At 38.6% G+C, this 17276-nt stretch overlaps 1 protein-coding gene across 2 annotated transcripts in view; it reads right to left on the bottom strand.

Moving 5' to 3' along the window:
* The window catches only part of IPO11 (importin 11), a 244644-nt gene that overhangs the window by 212429 nt on the left and 14939 nt on the right, over nucleotides 1–17276 (bottom strand). For both annotated transcript variants that reach the window (XM_049864207.1, XM_049864214.1), the window contains exons 2-3: nucleotides 6433–6576; nucleotides 3746–3846 (exon numbers count right to left, since the gene is read on the bottom strand). In XM_049864207.1, the coding sequence (XP_049720164.1) occupies nucleotides 3746–3846; nucleotides 6433–6570 (239 nt within the window). In that variant the 5' untranslated portion in view covers nucleotides 6571–6576. The remainder of the gene's footprint in view (nucleotides 1–3745; nucleotides 3847–6432; nucleotides 6577–17276) is intronic.

Below are 17276 nucleotides of genomic sequence, written 5' to 3'. Positions count from 1 at the left end.
GTGGTTCTGACATAAGTGGAATAACAACTTTTTTTGTTTTTTCCTTTTTAGTTTTCATTATTATTGTCTTTCATTATCAGTATCTTTACAAATTCAACCTTTGAACAACTGTAAGCAGACATCTGAGAACGATAACTGCAAACATGTATGCAGTACATATTACTAACAATAAGATGTACCAAAAAAAAACAAAAACAGAGGTCATAAGTGCAGTTTGTCATAACTCGAATACATCATAAGTCTACCTGTATATGAGGAGACTGTTTAAGTGACTTGCTCAAAGCTAATAAACTAATGAGAAAACAACATTAAAAAACACAGAGTCAAGGCCCAATGTAGGCCTATGTTTTCCCACTAGAAATGATCTAATTTTTTATAACTCTGCAGTACTTTCCAACTTTAATAACTCCCTTCTGTCATGAAACCCCGGAAATAGTGTTTCCTCCTGTAATGTTTCACTGCAAGCTTGAAATTTAACTTTTCTCCTATACCAGGGAGTCAGGTCCAGCAGTTTTTATGGTATTCATAATTTTAATTACTATAAGGTATAAAAATTGGCTACTCAACGGATTGAGACCATGCAAAAAATATATACATATTAAATAAAACGAAGTCACTAACCTTGCTTTTAGCATGTGTTTAGCAACTCTCTAATAATAGTTAACATTCCACCTTTGATTTTACGCATATACTATCATTAGATGAACTCAGAGTGTATCTCAAGCAGAAACTGGATCATTTCTAATTAAGCGGAACCTAAATGAAATTGCATAGGATACAGTAATGATGTATAAGCTTAAGTCTGTTAATTCCTATTCTGTGAAAATAATGGTCAGAGTAGGAACTATATTAAAAAAAACCCAGTGCTGTCGAGTCGATTCCGACTCATAGCGACCGTATAGGACAGAGTAGAACTGCCCCATAGAGTTTCCAAGGAGCACCTCGCGGATTCGAACTCCTGATCCTTAAGTTAGCAGCCGTAGCACTTAACCACTACGCCACCAGGGTTTCCAGGAACTACATAAAATGAAACCTAAATACATACACAATCTTAAGGAGATTTTTAAAGTGCATTAAATGTCAACATAAATTCAATGACTAATGTGCAATCCTTGGGTCATTTCCTAAGTACTTTCATGAACCTTCTAGACTTTACTTTGATGTATACTAAAAGACACGGCTTGAGATTTAACTACCTAATATGGTTTCTCCTTAACTTTTTAAATTTAAACTAAATTCCAGTTTCTAATTATTTATGTGAAAGCACAATCTGAAATATTTAATCGTAGCTTACTCTCCCTTCAATAAAGTCATTTATGACCATCATCTTCAGGTTGTTGTTGTTGTTGTTGTGTGCTGTTGAGTCGATTCCAGCTCACTGCGACCCTGTGTAACAGAACTACCCCATAGGATTTCCTGGGCTGTAACCTCTAAGACAGAAAATCACCAGGTCTTTTCTCCATGGGGAAACCCTGGTGGCGTAGTGGGTAAGTGCTACAGCTGCTAACCAAAAGGTCGGCAGTTCAAATCCACCAGGCACTCCTTGGAAACCCTATGGGGAAGCTCTACTCTGTCCTATAGGGTCGCTATGAGTCGGAACCAACTCGATGGCAATGGGTTTGGTTTTTCTCCATGGAGCCGCTGGGTGGGTCCAAACCACCAAACTTTTCCTTAGCAGCTGAGTACTTAACCACGCACTGTTCCCCCAGGGCTCCTTATCATCTCCATGAATTAGAATGAATTTTAGGAGACATTTAAGATGTAACTGGGTACGGCAGCAGAAGAGTGCGTGCTGCTAGGCAGTCTTCTGTAACCCAGTAATGCACAATTTCTGTCACTAATATTTTATTTCTCCCAAAATGAAGATCAACCCTAAAATGAGAAGCACTGGCTTTACACTACAGTAAACAAAAGTACAGCCTAAAACTTTCCGGTTGCTTCCAATATTACTCAAAGGCAGTGTTTTTTGTGCCCGTTGAAGTACACACTTTTTTTTTTTAATTAATGTTTTACGGGTATAAGGATTTACACAGCTATAGTGCCATCTACTGGAGAATAAAGACTATTACTTATTCTGCAAAATTCATTTTGTGTTGTGCTTTGGGTGAAAGTTTACCGCTCAAGTCCATTTCTCATACAAAAATTTATACACATATTGTTATGCGACCCTAGTTGCAATCCCTATAATGTGACAGCACACTCCCCCATTCCACCTTGAGTTTCCCATGTCCATTCAACCAGTTCCTATCCCTTTCTGCCTTCTCATCCTACCCCCAGACAGGAGCTGCCATTTAGTCTCATGTATCTACTCGAACTAAAAAGGACAAGTCTTCACAAGTATTATCTCAAGTTTTACACTCCAGTCTAATCTTCACCTGAAGAGTTGGCTTTGAGAACAGTTTTAGTTCTGGGTTAACAGAAGTCCAAGGGCCATGTCTTCTGAGATTCCTCTAGTGTCTGTTTACATGTATTTGAGTTCTACACCACACTCTTCTCCTGCTCCCTTGGGGATTCTCTGTTGCGTTCCCTGTCAGGGCAGTCATTGGGTGGTAGCCAGGCACCATCTAGTTCTTCCAGTCTCAGCCTGATGGAGTCTCTGGTTTATGTGGCCCATCTGTCTCTTAGGCTAATATTTTCCTTGTGTCTTTGATGTTCTTTATTCTTCTTTGCTCCAGGTGGGTTGGGACCAATTGACACATCTTAGATGGCCGCTTGCTAGCTTTTAAGACCCCAGACACCACTCATCAAAGTGGGATGCAGAACATTCCTTAATAAACTTTGTTATGCCAATTGACCTAGATGTCTCCCGAAATCATGGTCCCCAGACACCCGCCCCTGCTACTCTGTCCCTTGAAGTGTTTGGTTGTATTCAGGAAATTTCTTAGCTTTTGCGTTAGTCTAGCTGTGCTGACTTCCCCTGTATTGTGTGCTGTCCTTCCTTTCACCTAAGATAATCCTTGTCTACTACCTAGTTAGTGAATTCCCCTGTCCCTCCCTCCCCACCCTCATAACCATCAAAAAATGTTTTCTTCTGTGTTTAAACCTTTTCTTGGTTCTTGTAATAGTGGTCTCATACAGTATTTGTCCTTTTGTGACTACTAATTTCACTCAGCATAATACCTTCCAGATTCATCTATGTTGTGAGATGTTTCACGGATTCATCCCTGTTCTTCATCATTGTGTAAAAATTCAGTATTTCCTCTCAAATTCCAGGATCATGTCTACACTACCTTTACAGCACGTAATTAACTATTAAGAGACATCTACTCACTTAATTACCTACATAAAAGCTACAACTGAATCTGATTAGATTACACACGTGCACTACCCCATCGGGACCACAAATAACTCAGGAATTAACACCCAGTTGGTTCACAAATGACCTATGATATTCTCAATGCCTTTTTTTTCAAAATCCTAATGTTCTACTTCCCAAAATAAAAACCTTTTTTTAATCAACATGCCTAATTCACTCAGCATTTATTTTATCTATAAAATTAAAGATGCTCTCATCTTCACAAGCAAAAGGTCCACACGCCACCACCACCTACCCACTACAAAAAAAAAAAAAAAAAAACCCATGGAGAAAAATAATAAAGATGTTGATTTGTAATTAACTAAAAATAACTTTTCTTCTTCACTAGTTAACACATTCTTTTATATAAAGAATGAAAATAAGCAGATACATTTTTATACCTTGAGTTTAAAAAGGATTATATTGGGCAGGGTGGGGGGGAAAACTCACTGAGGTGCTACACGTCTCCAGTAGCGATCAATCCCATTTTTAAAATACAGCACAGCAAGCCACCTTACATTGATATCCAGAGCATGGTTGGTGAAAATATTCTGTGAACAAAAAACATGGTATTAGAATGTACAAGCAGTAAGTTTAAAATTAAAATACCCAATATAAGGTACTGAAGTGTGCTTTTCATTCAATGTTTTGTCTAAATTTAATCACTATGTGTCATATTTTTACTTTATAAATATAGCTCAACAATTCATATAAAAAGCAAACCTGCTAAGCAGTACACTAATTTTAAGATGAGTAATAAGTATGCAATAAGTAGTCTGATCTTCATCAGTAAGTGCTTCAAGTCTTCTTCACTTTCAGCAAGCAAGGTTGTATCATCTGTGTACTGCAGCATATTAATGAGTCTTCCTCCAATCTTGATGCCGTGTTCTTTTTTTTTATAGTCCAGCTTCTCGGATTATTTGCTCAGCATACAAATTGAATAAGTGTGGGGAAAGGATACAACCCTGATGCACACCTTTCCTGACTTTAAACCACGGCAGTATCACCTTGTTCTGCTGGAAGGAATGTCTCTTGGTCTATGTACAGGTTCCTCATGAGCACAATTAAGTGTTCTGGAATTCCCATTCTTCGCAATATTATCCACTATTTGTTATGATCCACAGCTGAGTGCCTTTGCAAACTCAATAAAACAAAAATAAACATCTTTTCTGGTTTTCTCTGCTTTCAGTCAAGATTCATCTGCCATCAACAGTGATATCCCTAGTTACACAACCTCCTCAGCATCTGGCTTGAACTCTGGCCATTTCCTTGTCAATGTACTGCTGCAACCATTTTTTAATTATTTTTAGCATGAATTTTACTTGCATGTGATATTAATCCTATTCTTCAATAATTTCTGCATTCTGTTGAATCACCTTTCTTTGAAATGGGCAAGAATATGGATCACTTCCAGTCTGATAACTATACAGCTCTCTTCCAGATTTCTTGGCATAGACAAGCAAGTGATTTCAGAGTTGCGTTCATTTGTTGAAACACCTCAATTTTTACTCCATCAATTCGGGGACCTTGTTTTTCACCATTCCCTTCAGTATAGCTTGGACCTCCATCTTCCTTCAATACCATCAGTTTTTGGTTATATGCTACCTCTTGAAATGGCTGAAAGTCAACCAATTCTTTTGGTACGATGACTCTGTGTATTCCTTCCATCTACTCTTGATTCTTCCTGCATCATTCAATATTTTACCCATAGAATCCTGCAATATTTTAACTGGAGGCTTGAATTTCTCTTCAGTTCTGCTTGAGAAATGCTGAGCGTGTTCTCCCCTTTTGGTTTTGTAACTTCAGGTCTTTCTTTCCACATGTCATTATAATACTTTACTTTGTCTTCTGAAGCTGCCCTTTGAAATCTTCTGTTCAGCACTTTTATTTCATTTCTTCCATTCGCTTTAGCTGTAATACGTTGTTCAAGAACGAGTTTCAGAGTCTCTTCTGACAACCATTGCCTTTTTTTTTCTTTTTTCTTTTTAATGACCTTTTGCTTTCTTCATGCATGATGTCTTTGATTTCATCCCACAACTCAGCTGGGCTTCGGTCATTATTGTTGGACGCATCAAATTTATTCTTGAGCTGGTCTCTAAATCTAGGTGGGATATACTCAAGGTCGTATTTTGGCTCTCATGGACTTATTTTAATTTTATTCAGCTTCAACCTGAACTTGCATATGGGCAAATGATGGTTTGTCCCACAGTCAGCCCCGGCCTTGTTCTGAGTGATGATACTGAGGTTCTCCCTCATCTCTTTCTGCAGATGTACTCGATTTGATTCCTGTGTATTCCATCTAGCAAAGTCCACACGTAGAGCTGCCATTAATGTTGTTGAGAAAAGGTATTGCTGATGAATAAGTCGTGGTCTCACAAAATTCCAGCATGAGATCTTCTGCATCATTTCTATCACCAAGGTCGTATTTTCCAACTACTGATCCTTCTTCATTTCCAACTTTTACATTCCAATCACCAATAATTATCAATACATTATCCTGATTGCATGTTTGATCAATTTCAGACTGCAAAAGTTGGTAAAAATCTTAAATTTATTCATCTTTGGCAATAGTGGTTGGTGTGAAAATTTGAGTAATAGTCATATTAATTGGTCCTCCTTGTAGGCATGTGGATATCACCCTATCACTGACAGTGTTGTATTTCCCACAACACCCAGGAAAAAATCAGGTATATCAAGAACATAAAATTTTTAGATAAGAAAGGAAAAAAATAATGTATTAAAATAAAATACATTAAGAGAGTATATCTGACCCTAAGGCTGCAGTGCAGAGATGTGAACAACTCTGGCAACATAACACAACTGGGGTAGAGATAAAGAGAAGGCATTAAAGAGTACCATCTATAGTCCTATGGTCAGCATCAACGTGTTAAAATTAAAAATCCTTACAGGAGATACTACCAACACGCTGCTCATTTATTCATACATCCATCAATAAATATTTCTTAAATACCCTCAAAAAGCCATGCCCTGAATTAATGGCAGTAGCAACAACTGCCAAACATCTGGATCAGTTTCACTACAGTAAATCACCGATGCAATTGGGTTTTTAGAACAATTTAAATAATGGTGTCTCCTTTTACCAAAAATAAAAGTAAATTATTTTAGAACAAACTTACCAGCAACACTGAATAGAAACCTGGCTGTGTCTCCCACTGTTTCAATTGTTCCTCAGCTGGTTTTAACACAGCAGTATCCTGACTGGTGGCCTGGGTTAAGACCCGAAGAACAATAGTGCTGGCGCTATTGAGATCCATGGAAACCTGCCAACGATGTTAACATAATTGACTATATATTATACATAAAAAAAATTAACAGTGGAGACAAACAATGTAAAGACAAATAAGCAAAGGGAGAAAAAAAGCATCAATATGCTGAATCACTACTATACTTCAATCATTCACCTATTCTTTCATGTTTCTGCCAGATTTGTATCTTTTCTATGTTGCTATGAGTTGGAACTGACTAGATGGCAATGCGTTTGGTTTTTGGTTTTTTTTATGCTCTTACTTAAAATTCCCAGAATTCATTTTTGCTTAAATAGATTTATCTCTAAAGGAACCTGTCTTTCATTGTGCCATAAATAGAAGGTAATAATAAATTTTTAAGAAAGAAAAATGAAAGTTACTAAATTCTGCTTAACTATCATTGCCTGCATAAGACTCAGCATAATGCCTTCTGTCTTTGTTTAAAAAAACAGATTAATGTTGGAGAAGTGTTAGTCACATACTAGTACCCAACTTTATCCCTGTCAAAATTAGAAGAAAAAAAAATAGAACAGGAATCCTTTGGCTCACTGGCAAGTGCCTCCTAGTATTACCTTATGTGCCACCAATGGTACATGTCCAAAACATTTTAAATAAAATAAAAACTAAACTTATATCCAAAAATAATGCTTTTGGAAAAATGTTCAACAGAAAATTAAAATAGCTCTTCCTGAAAAAAGACAGAATAGAAGGAAAACACCAGATTTCAGAAGAGACTCTGAAGCTTGCTTTAAAAGGCATAATAGCTAAAGCAAAAGGAAGAAATGATGGAGTAAAAGCGGTGAACAGAATATTTCAAACGGAAGCTAAAGGCAAGGTAAAGTGCTATAATGAAACGTGCAAAGACCAGGAGTTAGAAAACCAGAAGAGAAGAACATGATCAACACTTTTCAAGCTGAAAGAACTGAAGAAAAAGTTCAAGCTTCAAATCATAGTACACACAGGAAGCATCAAAAGAAGATGGAAGGAATACACAAAGTCACTGTACCAAAAAGAACTGGTCAATGTTCAACTATTTCAGGAGGCAGTATATGATCAAAAACTGCTAGCAATGAAGGAAGAGGTTCAAGCTGCTCTTCGTGAAGACATTAGTGAAAAACAAGGCTCCAGGAATGGACAAAATATCAATTGAGATATTTCAACAAAGAGAAGCAGCACTCGAAGTGCTTACACATTTATGTCAAGAAATTTAGAAGACAGCTACCCAGCCAACTGATTGGAAGAGATCCAAATTCCTGCCCATTCCAAAGAAAGGCCATCAAACAGAATATGGAAATTATCAAACAGCATTACTAATATCACACGCTAGTGAAATTCTACTAAAGATAATCCAAAAAGGGCTGCAGCCGTACATAGGCAAGAAACTGCCAGGAGTTTAAGCCAGATTCAGAAGAAGACTCAGGAGAAGTGATATCACTGCTGACGTCACATGTATCTTGGCTCAAAATAGAAAATACCAAAACCATACTTACCTGTGTTTTATCGATTATGCAAAGGCATTTGACTGTGTGGATCATATTACGGATAACACTATGAAGAACAGGAATTCCAGAACACTTAATTGTGCTCGTGCAAAACGTATGCATGGGTCAAGATGGATTCATTCGAACAGAACAAGGGATTTACTTTGTGGTTCAGAATTGGAAAAGGTGTGCTGCGAGGTTGCATCTTTTCACCATACTTATTAAATCTGTATGCAGAACAAACATCCAAGAAGCTGGACTATATGAAGAACGTGGCATGAGAACTGGAGGAAGACTCATTAACAAACTGTGATAAGCAGGACAAACAAAATGCGGTACATAGATATAACAGAATACTACTCAGCCAGGAGAAGAAATGAAGTCTTGATACATGCTACAGTATGCATCAGTCCCTGGAGAAGGACATAATGCTTGGCAGAGTACAGGGTCAGTGGAAAAGAGAAAGACCCTCAACGAGGTGGACTGACACAGTGGCTGCAACAATGGGCTCGAGCATAACAACGATTGTAAGGATGGCTCAGGACTGGGCAGTGTTTCATTTTGTTGTGCATAGGGTCACTATGAGTCGAAACCAACTCGACGGCACCTAACAACAACAACGGTATGGATGGAGGCTGAAGACATTATGCTGAGTGAAATAAGCCAATATAAAAGAACAAATATTGTATGACCTCACTTACATAAAAAAGACAAAGAAAATGTACCGAGAACAAAGTTTACTCGTTGTTACCAGGGTCAATTTGGACTTCTTCCTTCAGTACCATCGATAGCTTATTTGTGCCCATTCCAAAGGAAGGTAATCCAACAGAATATGGAAATTATCAAACAATATCATTAATGTCACACGCAAGCAAAATTTTGCTGAAGATCACTCAAAAGCAGATATAGCAGTATATCAACAGGGCACTGCCAGAATTTCGGGCCGGATTCTGAAGAGAACACAGAGCCAGGGATATCACTGCTGATGTCACATGGATCCTGGCTGAAAGCAGAGAATACAAGAAGGATGTTTACCTGTATTTTATTGACTACGCAAAGGCATTCGACTGTGTGGATCATAACAAACTATGGGTAACACTGGGAAGAATGGAAATTCCAGGACCCTTAATTGTGCTCATGAGGAACGTGTACATAGATCAAGAGGGAGTTGTTCAGACAGAACGAGGGGATACTAATTGGTTTAAAGTCAGGAAAGGTGTGTGTCAGGGTTGTATCCTTTCACCGTATCTATTCAATCTGTATGCTGAGCAAATAATCCAATAAGCTGGACTGTATGAAGAACAGGGCATCAGGATTGGAGGAAGACTCCTTAACAACCTGTGCTATATGCAGATGACACAATTTTGCTTGCTGAAAGTAAAGAGGACTTGAAGCACTTGCTAATGAAGACCAAAGACCACAGCCTTCAGGGTGGATTATACCTCACCATAAAGGAAACAAAATCCTCACAACTGGACCAATAAGCAACGTCATGATAAACATAGAAAAGACTGAAGTTGTCAAGGATTTCATTTTACTTGGATCCACAATCAACACCCATGGAAGTAGCAGTCAAGAAACCAAAAGACACATTGTACTGGGCAAACCTGCTGCAAAGGACCTCTTCAAAATGTTGAAAAGCAAAGATGTCACCTTGAAGACTAAAGTGTACCTAACCCAAGCCGTGGTATTTTCAATTGTATCATATGCATGCGAAAGCTGTACAATGAATAAGGAAGACTGAAGAAGAATTGATGCCTTGAATTGTGGTTCTGGTGAAGAGTACTGAATATACCATGGACTGCCAAAAGAACAAACACATCTGTCTTGGAACAAGTACAGCGAGAACACTCCTTAGAAGCAAGGATGATGAGACTGTGTTTTACATACCTTGGACATGTCATCAGGAAGGATCAGTCCCTGGAGAAGGGACATCATGCTTTGTAAAGTACAGGGTCAGTCGAAGAGAGGAAGAGCCTCATCGAGATGGACTGACACAGTGGCTACAACAACGGGCCCAAGCATAACGACGACTGTGAGCATGGTGCAGGACCAGGCAGTGTTCCATTCTGTGGTACACAGGTTCACTATGGGTCAGAACTGACTCAACAGCACCTAACAACAACAGGAGCCTTGAACATCAAAGACAAAGTTGAGGAGTTGGACTAAGCCGCAGGAGGAAGGAGAGATAGTTCGGAAGCAGCGAAGATTTGCCAGACCTGACCTGGCCAGCACCCTGCAGGCTGGATCAGCCTGTGCACATGGGCTAAGGCAAGGAGTAGCACTTGGGATATATTTTCCACACTGAGAGAAACCAAGTGGTGAAGAGTACGCATAAACCTGCAGAACTAGGGGAAAGCGGGGCTGGATCTGCAAAAGTTGAGCGCAAGCGTCTAACCTACCACACGGAATTGTCCAAAAAACTCTTCCCCCTCTAGGAAGTACCTCTCTCCCATTCACCCGCCCCCTCCCCGCTCTGCTCTAGTCCTGGTCTGGCTTCAGCAATTGCCTTGTCCCATGGGCCAGAATTGGGAACTGTCGCACACGCCCAGTCATTGTCCTGGCTTTGGAGAGGGAATAAATTAACAAAAAACAAACAGGAAAAAATAAGCTGCCAACTCTTCTAAGCCAGGAACTCAGGGAAGGCACAGCTCCTTTGCCTAGGCACATGTATAAGGGGTCCACGGACTCTGAATGCCTTTCACCCCTGCCTAGACCTATGTGGGCCCATTTCAACAGTGTAGATCCTTATTAGTATAGTACAACAAGGTTTATATCTGAAGCCTATTTCCAAATACAACAGTGAAGGGGGAATGGCAGATTCATGACATTTGACACCTCCCTGCCTATTAAGCAGGATCCTCACCTACCCACATCTGGGGCCTGAGGACTGGTAGCTCCACATATTCCACTTAGCCACATGCAACAGCAGTCCAAGAAGCAGTGGTGCCACCCAGTCCTTATGGCCAACTGCACAGGGTGCCCAAAGTTCAGTTGCAAAACTCACCCACCTACGCACTCTAGGAACAGGGACACACCTTCCACCCAGGCACTCAAGGGCAGCCGTCGGCCCCCTATCTTGCTCAGTATATAACCTCTGACTGCAGCCAGATACCTGTGTCTGCTCCAATCACCCCTACATAGCCCTGCTCGTCCAGGACTGTAGGTGAGAGCCTGCAGCACACACTCGGTGACCAATTACCTGGACACCTGAGCTGAATCCACACAAGAAAAGTAAATGGACCGCTGGGTTCACAAACCTAGGAGCAGCTCTAACCACCTGGTGACAGGACGTAAGAGCTTCCAAGACACAAGTAACTAAAGTAGCTCACACAACCAGCCTATTTGGGCATATCAAAACAAAAAGTAAGAAACTAGGACACAATAAGCAAACAAAAAGTAAATACATATAATAACTTATTGATAGCTCACAGGTCAACAGTCAATACCAAATCACATAAAGAGGTAGACCATGATGGCTTCAGCAAGCAATCAAAACAAAGAACCAGGAAACGTCCCAGATTAAGAAAAGGTCTTAGAATTACCAGAGACAGAATTTACAAGATTAAATATACAGAGCTCTTGAAGAGATCAGGACGGTGATCAGGCAAAACGCAGACCAAGCCAAGGAACACACAGACAAAGAAACAGAGGAACTTAGAAGATTATACAAGAGCGAAATGACAAATTTAACAGGCTACAAGAATCCACAGAGGGACAGTAAATAGAAATCCAAAAGATTAACAATAAAATTTCAAAATTAGACAACTCAATACAAAGTCAGAGGAGCAGAACTGAGGCAATGTAAGGCAGAATTAATGAGAATGAATATAAAAGTATTTGACACCAATTTACTTTTTGAGGAAAATCAGATAGAAGAATTTTTAAAAATGAAGCAATTCTAAGAAGTATGTGGGACACCATCAAGAGGAATAACCTACAAGTGACTGTAGTACCAGAACGGGGTGGGGGGGATGACAGAAAGCACAGAGAACTGCTGAAGATTTGTTGGCAGAAAACTTCCCTGAAATCATAAAAGAAGAGAAGGTATCTATTCAAGAAACTCTTTGAATGCCATACAGGACAGATCCCAAAAGAAAGTCACCAAGACAGATTATTATCAAACCAAAACCAAAGATAGAGAATTTCAAGAGCAGCTAGGGATAAATGAAAAGTCATCTACAAAGGAGAATCAATAAGACTAAACTCTGATTACTCAGCAGAAACCATGCAGGCAAGAAAGCAATGGGATGACACATATAGAGCCTTTAAGGAAAAAATTTACCAGCCAAGAATTATATATCCAGCAAAATTGTCTCTCAAATATGATAGCAAAATTAGGGCATTTCCAGAAAAACAGAAGGGCATTTGTAAAAACCAAACCAAAATTATAAGAAATATTAAAGGGAGTCCTCCAGTTAGAGAATCAATAATATCAGGTAACAACCCAAGACTAGAACACAGGTCAGAATAACCAGGTATCAACCCAGATAGGGAAGTCATAAAAATAAGTCAATTCTAAAACACTGAAAATAGGGAAAACAGAGACATCAATATGTAAAAGGTGACAACATTAAAACAAAAAAGAGAGACTAAAGTAGTCATAGAATTTACATATGGAGAGGCAGTTAAGATGATACCGAGAAATAAAAGACTGGTTTAAACTTATAAAAATAGAGATAAATTTTAAGTTAACCACCAAGGAAACTAACAATCCTACATCAAAATAAAAAAGAAAAACATAAAGACTCAACAAATACAAAATCAACAATGAAAAAGATGAAAAGAAAATACATAAAGAAAAACGACTCAGCACAGAAAATTAAGTGGAACAAAGAAACTGTCAACAACACACACAAATACCCAAAAATACATCAAAATGATGGCACTAAACTCATATCTATCAACAATTATGCTGAATGTAAATGGACTAAATAAACCAATAAAAAGACAGACAGTGACAGAATGGATTAAAAAAAAAAAACTATCCGTCTATATACTGCCAACAAGAGACACACCTTAGGCTCAAAGACACAAACTAAAACTCAAAGGATGGAAAAAGATATATCAAACAAATAGCAATCAAAAAAGAGCAGGAGTGGCAATATACATCTCTGACAAATGAGACTTTAAACCAAAATCCACCACAAAGGATAAGGAAGGACACTATATAACGACTGAAGGGTCAATATACCAGGGGCACATAACCATAATAAACATTTATGCACCCAACTACACAGCTCTAAAATATGTAAAACAAACCCTAACAGCACTGAAAAGAGAAACAGCTCCACAATAATAGTAGGAGACTTCAACACGCCACTTTTGGTGAAGGACAGAAGATCCAGAAGGAAGCTCAACAAAGACTGGAAAATCCAAATGCCACAATCAACCAACTTGATCTCATAGACATACACAGAACACTCCACTCAAAAGCAGCCAAGTACACTTTCTTTTCCAAAGCACATGGAAGATTCTCCAGAATAGACCACATATTAGGCCAGGATCCAAAGCATAGAAATATTACAAAGCATCTTTTCTGACCATAAAGCCATAAAGCAGAAATCAATAACAGAAAAAGTTAAGGAAAAAAATCAAACACATGGAAACTGAACAATACCTTGTTCAAAAACTACTAGGTTATAGAAGAAATAAAGAAGAGAATAAAATTCACAGAATCAAATAAGAATGAAAACACATTCAACCAGATACCTTTGGGACATAGCAAAAGCAGTGCTCAGAGGTTAATTTATTGCAATAAATGCACACATGCAAAAGAACAAAGGGCTAAAATCAAAATATCAACGCTACAACTTAAACAAATATAGAGCAGCAAAAGAAGCCCTCAGGCACCAGAAGAAAAGAAAATAATAAAAATTAGGGCAGAATCAAACGATATAGAGAATTAAAAAAAAAAAAATTGAGAGCGCTAATAAGACCAAAAGCTGATTCTTTGAAAAGGCCAACAAAATCAATAAAACACTGGCCAAACTGACAATAGAAAAGTAGAAGAGAGAGCAAATAACCTGAATAAGAAATGAGATGGGCGATATCACAACAGAACTAACTGAAATTAAAAGAATCATAACAGAATACTATGAAAAACCATAGTCCAACAAATTTGAAAACCTAGAGGAAATGGACAAATTTCTAGAAAGACACTACCTACCTAAACTAACACAAAGTGAGGTGGAAAAACTAAATAAACCTATAACAAAAAAAGAGATTGAAGAAGTAATTTTTAAAAAACTCACGACAAAAAAAAAGCCCTGGCCCTGATGGCTTCACTAGAGAATTCTACCAAAATTTCAGAGAGGAGTTAACACCACTACTACTAAAGCACAGAAAAGGATGGAATACTCCCGAACTCATTCTGTAAACCCAGCATAACCCTGATACCAAAACCAGGTAAAGAAAACACAAAAAAAGGAAAATTACAGACCTATATCCCTCATGAACATAGGCACAAAATCCTCAACAATTCTAGCTAGTTCAATTCAACAATCTATCAAAAAAATAATTCACCACAACCAAGTAGGATTCATACCAGGTATGCAGGGATGGTTCAACATTAGAAAAACGAGCAATGTAATCCACCACATGATCTTATCGATTGATACAGAAAAGGCATTTGACAAAGTCCAACACCCATTCATGATAAAAACTCTCACCAAAATTGGAAGAGAAGGGAAATTTCTCAACAGAATAAAGGGCATTTACACAAAGCCAACAGCCAACATCATCCTAAAGACAGTCTGAAAGCAGTCCCCTTGAGAAAGGGAACCAGACGAGGATGCCCTTTATCATCACTCTTATTCATTACTGTGCTGGAGGTCCTAGCCACAGCAGTAAGGTAACAAAAAAGAAATAAAGGGCATCCAAATTGGTAAGACAAAAGTAAAAGTATCCCTTATCTGCAGATGATACGATCTTATACACAGAAAACACGAAAGAATCCACAAGGAAACTACTGGAATTAATAGAAGATTTCAGCAAAGTCTCAGGATATAAGATAAACATACAAAAATCAGCTGGATTCCTCTACACCAACAAAGAGAAATTTAAAGAGGAAATCACCAAATCAATGCCATGTACAATAGCCCCCAAGAAGATAAAGTACTTAGGAATATATCTAACCAGAAATGCAAAAGACCTATATAAAGAAAACTACAAGACACTACTGCAAGAAGCTAAAAGAGACCTACATAAATGGAATAACATACCTTGCTCATGGATAGGATGATTCAACATTGTGAAAATGTCTTTTCTACCCAAAGCAATCTACAGATACAATGAAATCCCAATCCAAATTCCAGCAACTTTTTTTAACGAGATGGATAAAGAAATCGCCGAGTTCATATGAAAAGGGAAAAGGTCCCGGAGAAGTAAAGCGTTAATGAAGAAGAACAACAAAGTGGGAGGCCTCACACTATGGGATTTTAGGACCTATTAGACCACCACAGTATTCAAAACAGCCTGGTACTGGCACAAGAACAGATATATAGACCAGTGGAACAGAATTGAGAATCCAGATGTAAATTTACCCACCTATGAGCTGCTCATATTTGACAAAGCCCCAAAGTCTGCTAAATGCAAAAAGACAGTATCTTTAACAAACGGCTCTGGCATAACTGGATATGCATCTGCAAAAAAAAATGAAACAAGACCCATACCTCACACCATGGACAAAAACTAACTCAAAATGGATCAAAGACCCAAATATAAAATCTAAAACAATAAAATCATGGAAGAAAAAATAGGGACAATGCTAGAAGCCCTAATACTTGGCATAAACAACATGAACCATAACTAACAATATACCAAAAAAAAAATTTTTTTTTCTTTTTTTCTTTTTGTTTGTATAGAAATTAGGTAACTGGGGGCTCCTAAAAATCAAACACTTATGCTCATGAAAAGACACCAAAAGAATAAAAAGATTACCTACAGGCTGGGAAAAAAATTTTGGCTACAACATATCCGATCAGGGTCTAATCTTGAAAATCTGCACGATACTGCAAAACCTCAACAACAAAAACACAAGTGACCCAATTAAAAAGTGGGCAATGGATATGAACAGGCACTTAACCAAAGACACTAAGGTGGCTAACAGATACATGAGGAAATGCTCACAATCATTAGCATTAGAGAAATGCAAATCAAAACTACAATGAGATACCATCTCACCCCAACAAGGCTAGCACTAATCCAGAAAACACAAAATAATAAATGTTGGAGAGGTTGTGGAGAGACTAGACCATCTAGACACTGCTGGTGGGAATGTGAAATGGTACAACCACTTTGAAAATCGATTTGGCGCTTCCTTAAAAAGCTAGAAATAGCAGAGAAGTTTCTGGGATAAAATGAATGCTTCAAAGGTCAGCGGAGCAAGGGCGGGGGTTTGGGGACCATGGTTTAAGGGGACTTCTAAGTCAATTGGCAAAATAATTATATTATGAAAACAGTCTGCATCCCACTTTGAAATGTGGTGTCTGGGGTCTTAAATGCTAACAAGCGGCCATCTAAGATGCATCAATTGGTCTCAACCCACCTGGAGCAAAGGAGAATGAAGAACACCAAGGTCACACGACAACTAAGAGCCCAAGAGACAGAAAAGGCCACATGAACCAGAGACCTACATCATCCTGAGACCAGAAGAACTAGTTGGTGCCCAGCCACAATCGATGACTGCCCTCACAGGGAGCACAACAGAGAACTCCTGAGGGAGCAGGAGATCAGTGGGATGCAGACCCCAAATTCTCATAAAAAGACCATACTTAATGGTCTGACTGAGACTAGAGGAATCCCGGTGGCCATGGTCCCCAGACCTTCTGTTGGCACAGGACAGGAACCATCCCCAAAGACAACTCATCAGACATGAAAGGGACTGGACAGTGGGTGGGAGAGAGATGCTGATGAAGAGTGAGCTAATGATATCAGGTGGACACTTGAGATTGTGTTGGCATCTCCTGTCTGGAGGGGGGATGGGAGGATAGAGAGAGTGGGAGCTTGCAAAATTGTCACAAAAGGAGAGACTGGAAGGGCTGACTCATTAGGGGGAGAGCAAGTGGGAGTACGGAGTAAGATGTATGTAAACTTATATGTGACAGACTGACTTAATTTGTAAACGTTCACTTGAAGCTCAATAAAACTTAATAAAAAAAGAAAAAAAGCTAGAAACAGAAGTACCATAAGATCCAGCAATCTCACTCCTCAGAATATATCCTAGAGAAATAA

Source organism: Elephas maximus, chromosome 2, assembly GCF_024166365.1.
Source record: "Elephas maximus indicus isolate mEleMax1 chromosome 2, mEleMax1 primary haplotype, whole genome shotgun sequence".
NCBI lineage: Eukaryota > Metazoa > Chordata > Mammalia > Proboscidea > Elephantidae > Elephas > Elephas maximus.
Note: the sequence above shows the minus strand (reverse complement) of the source record. Positions and strands in the feature narration are given on the sequence as shown.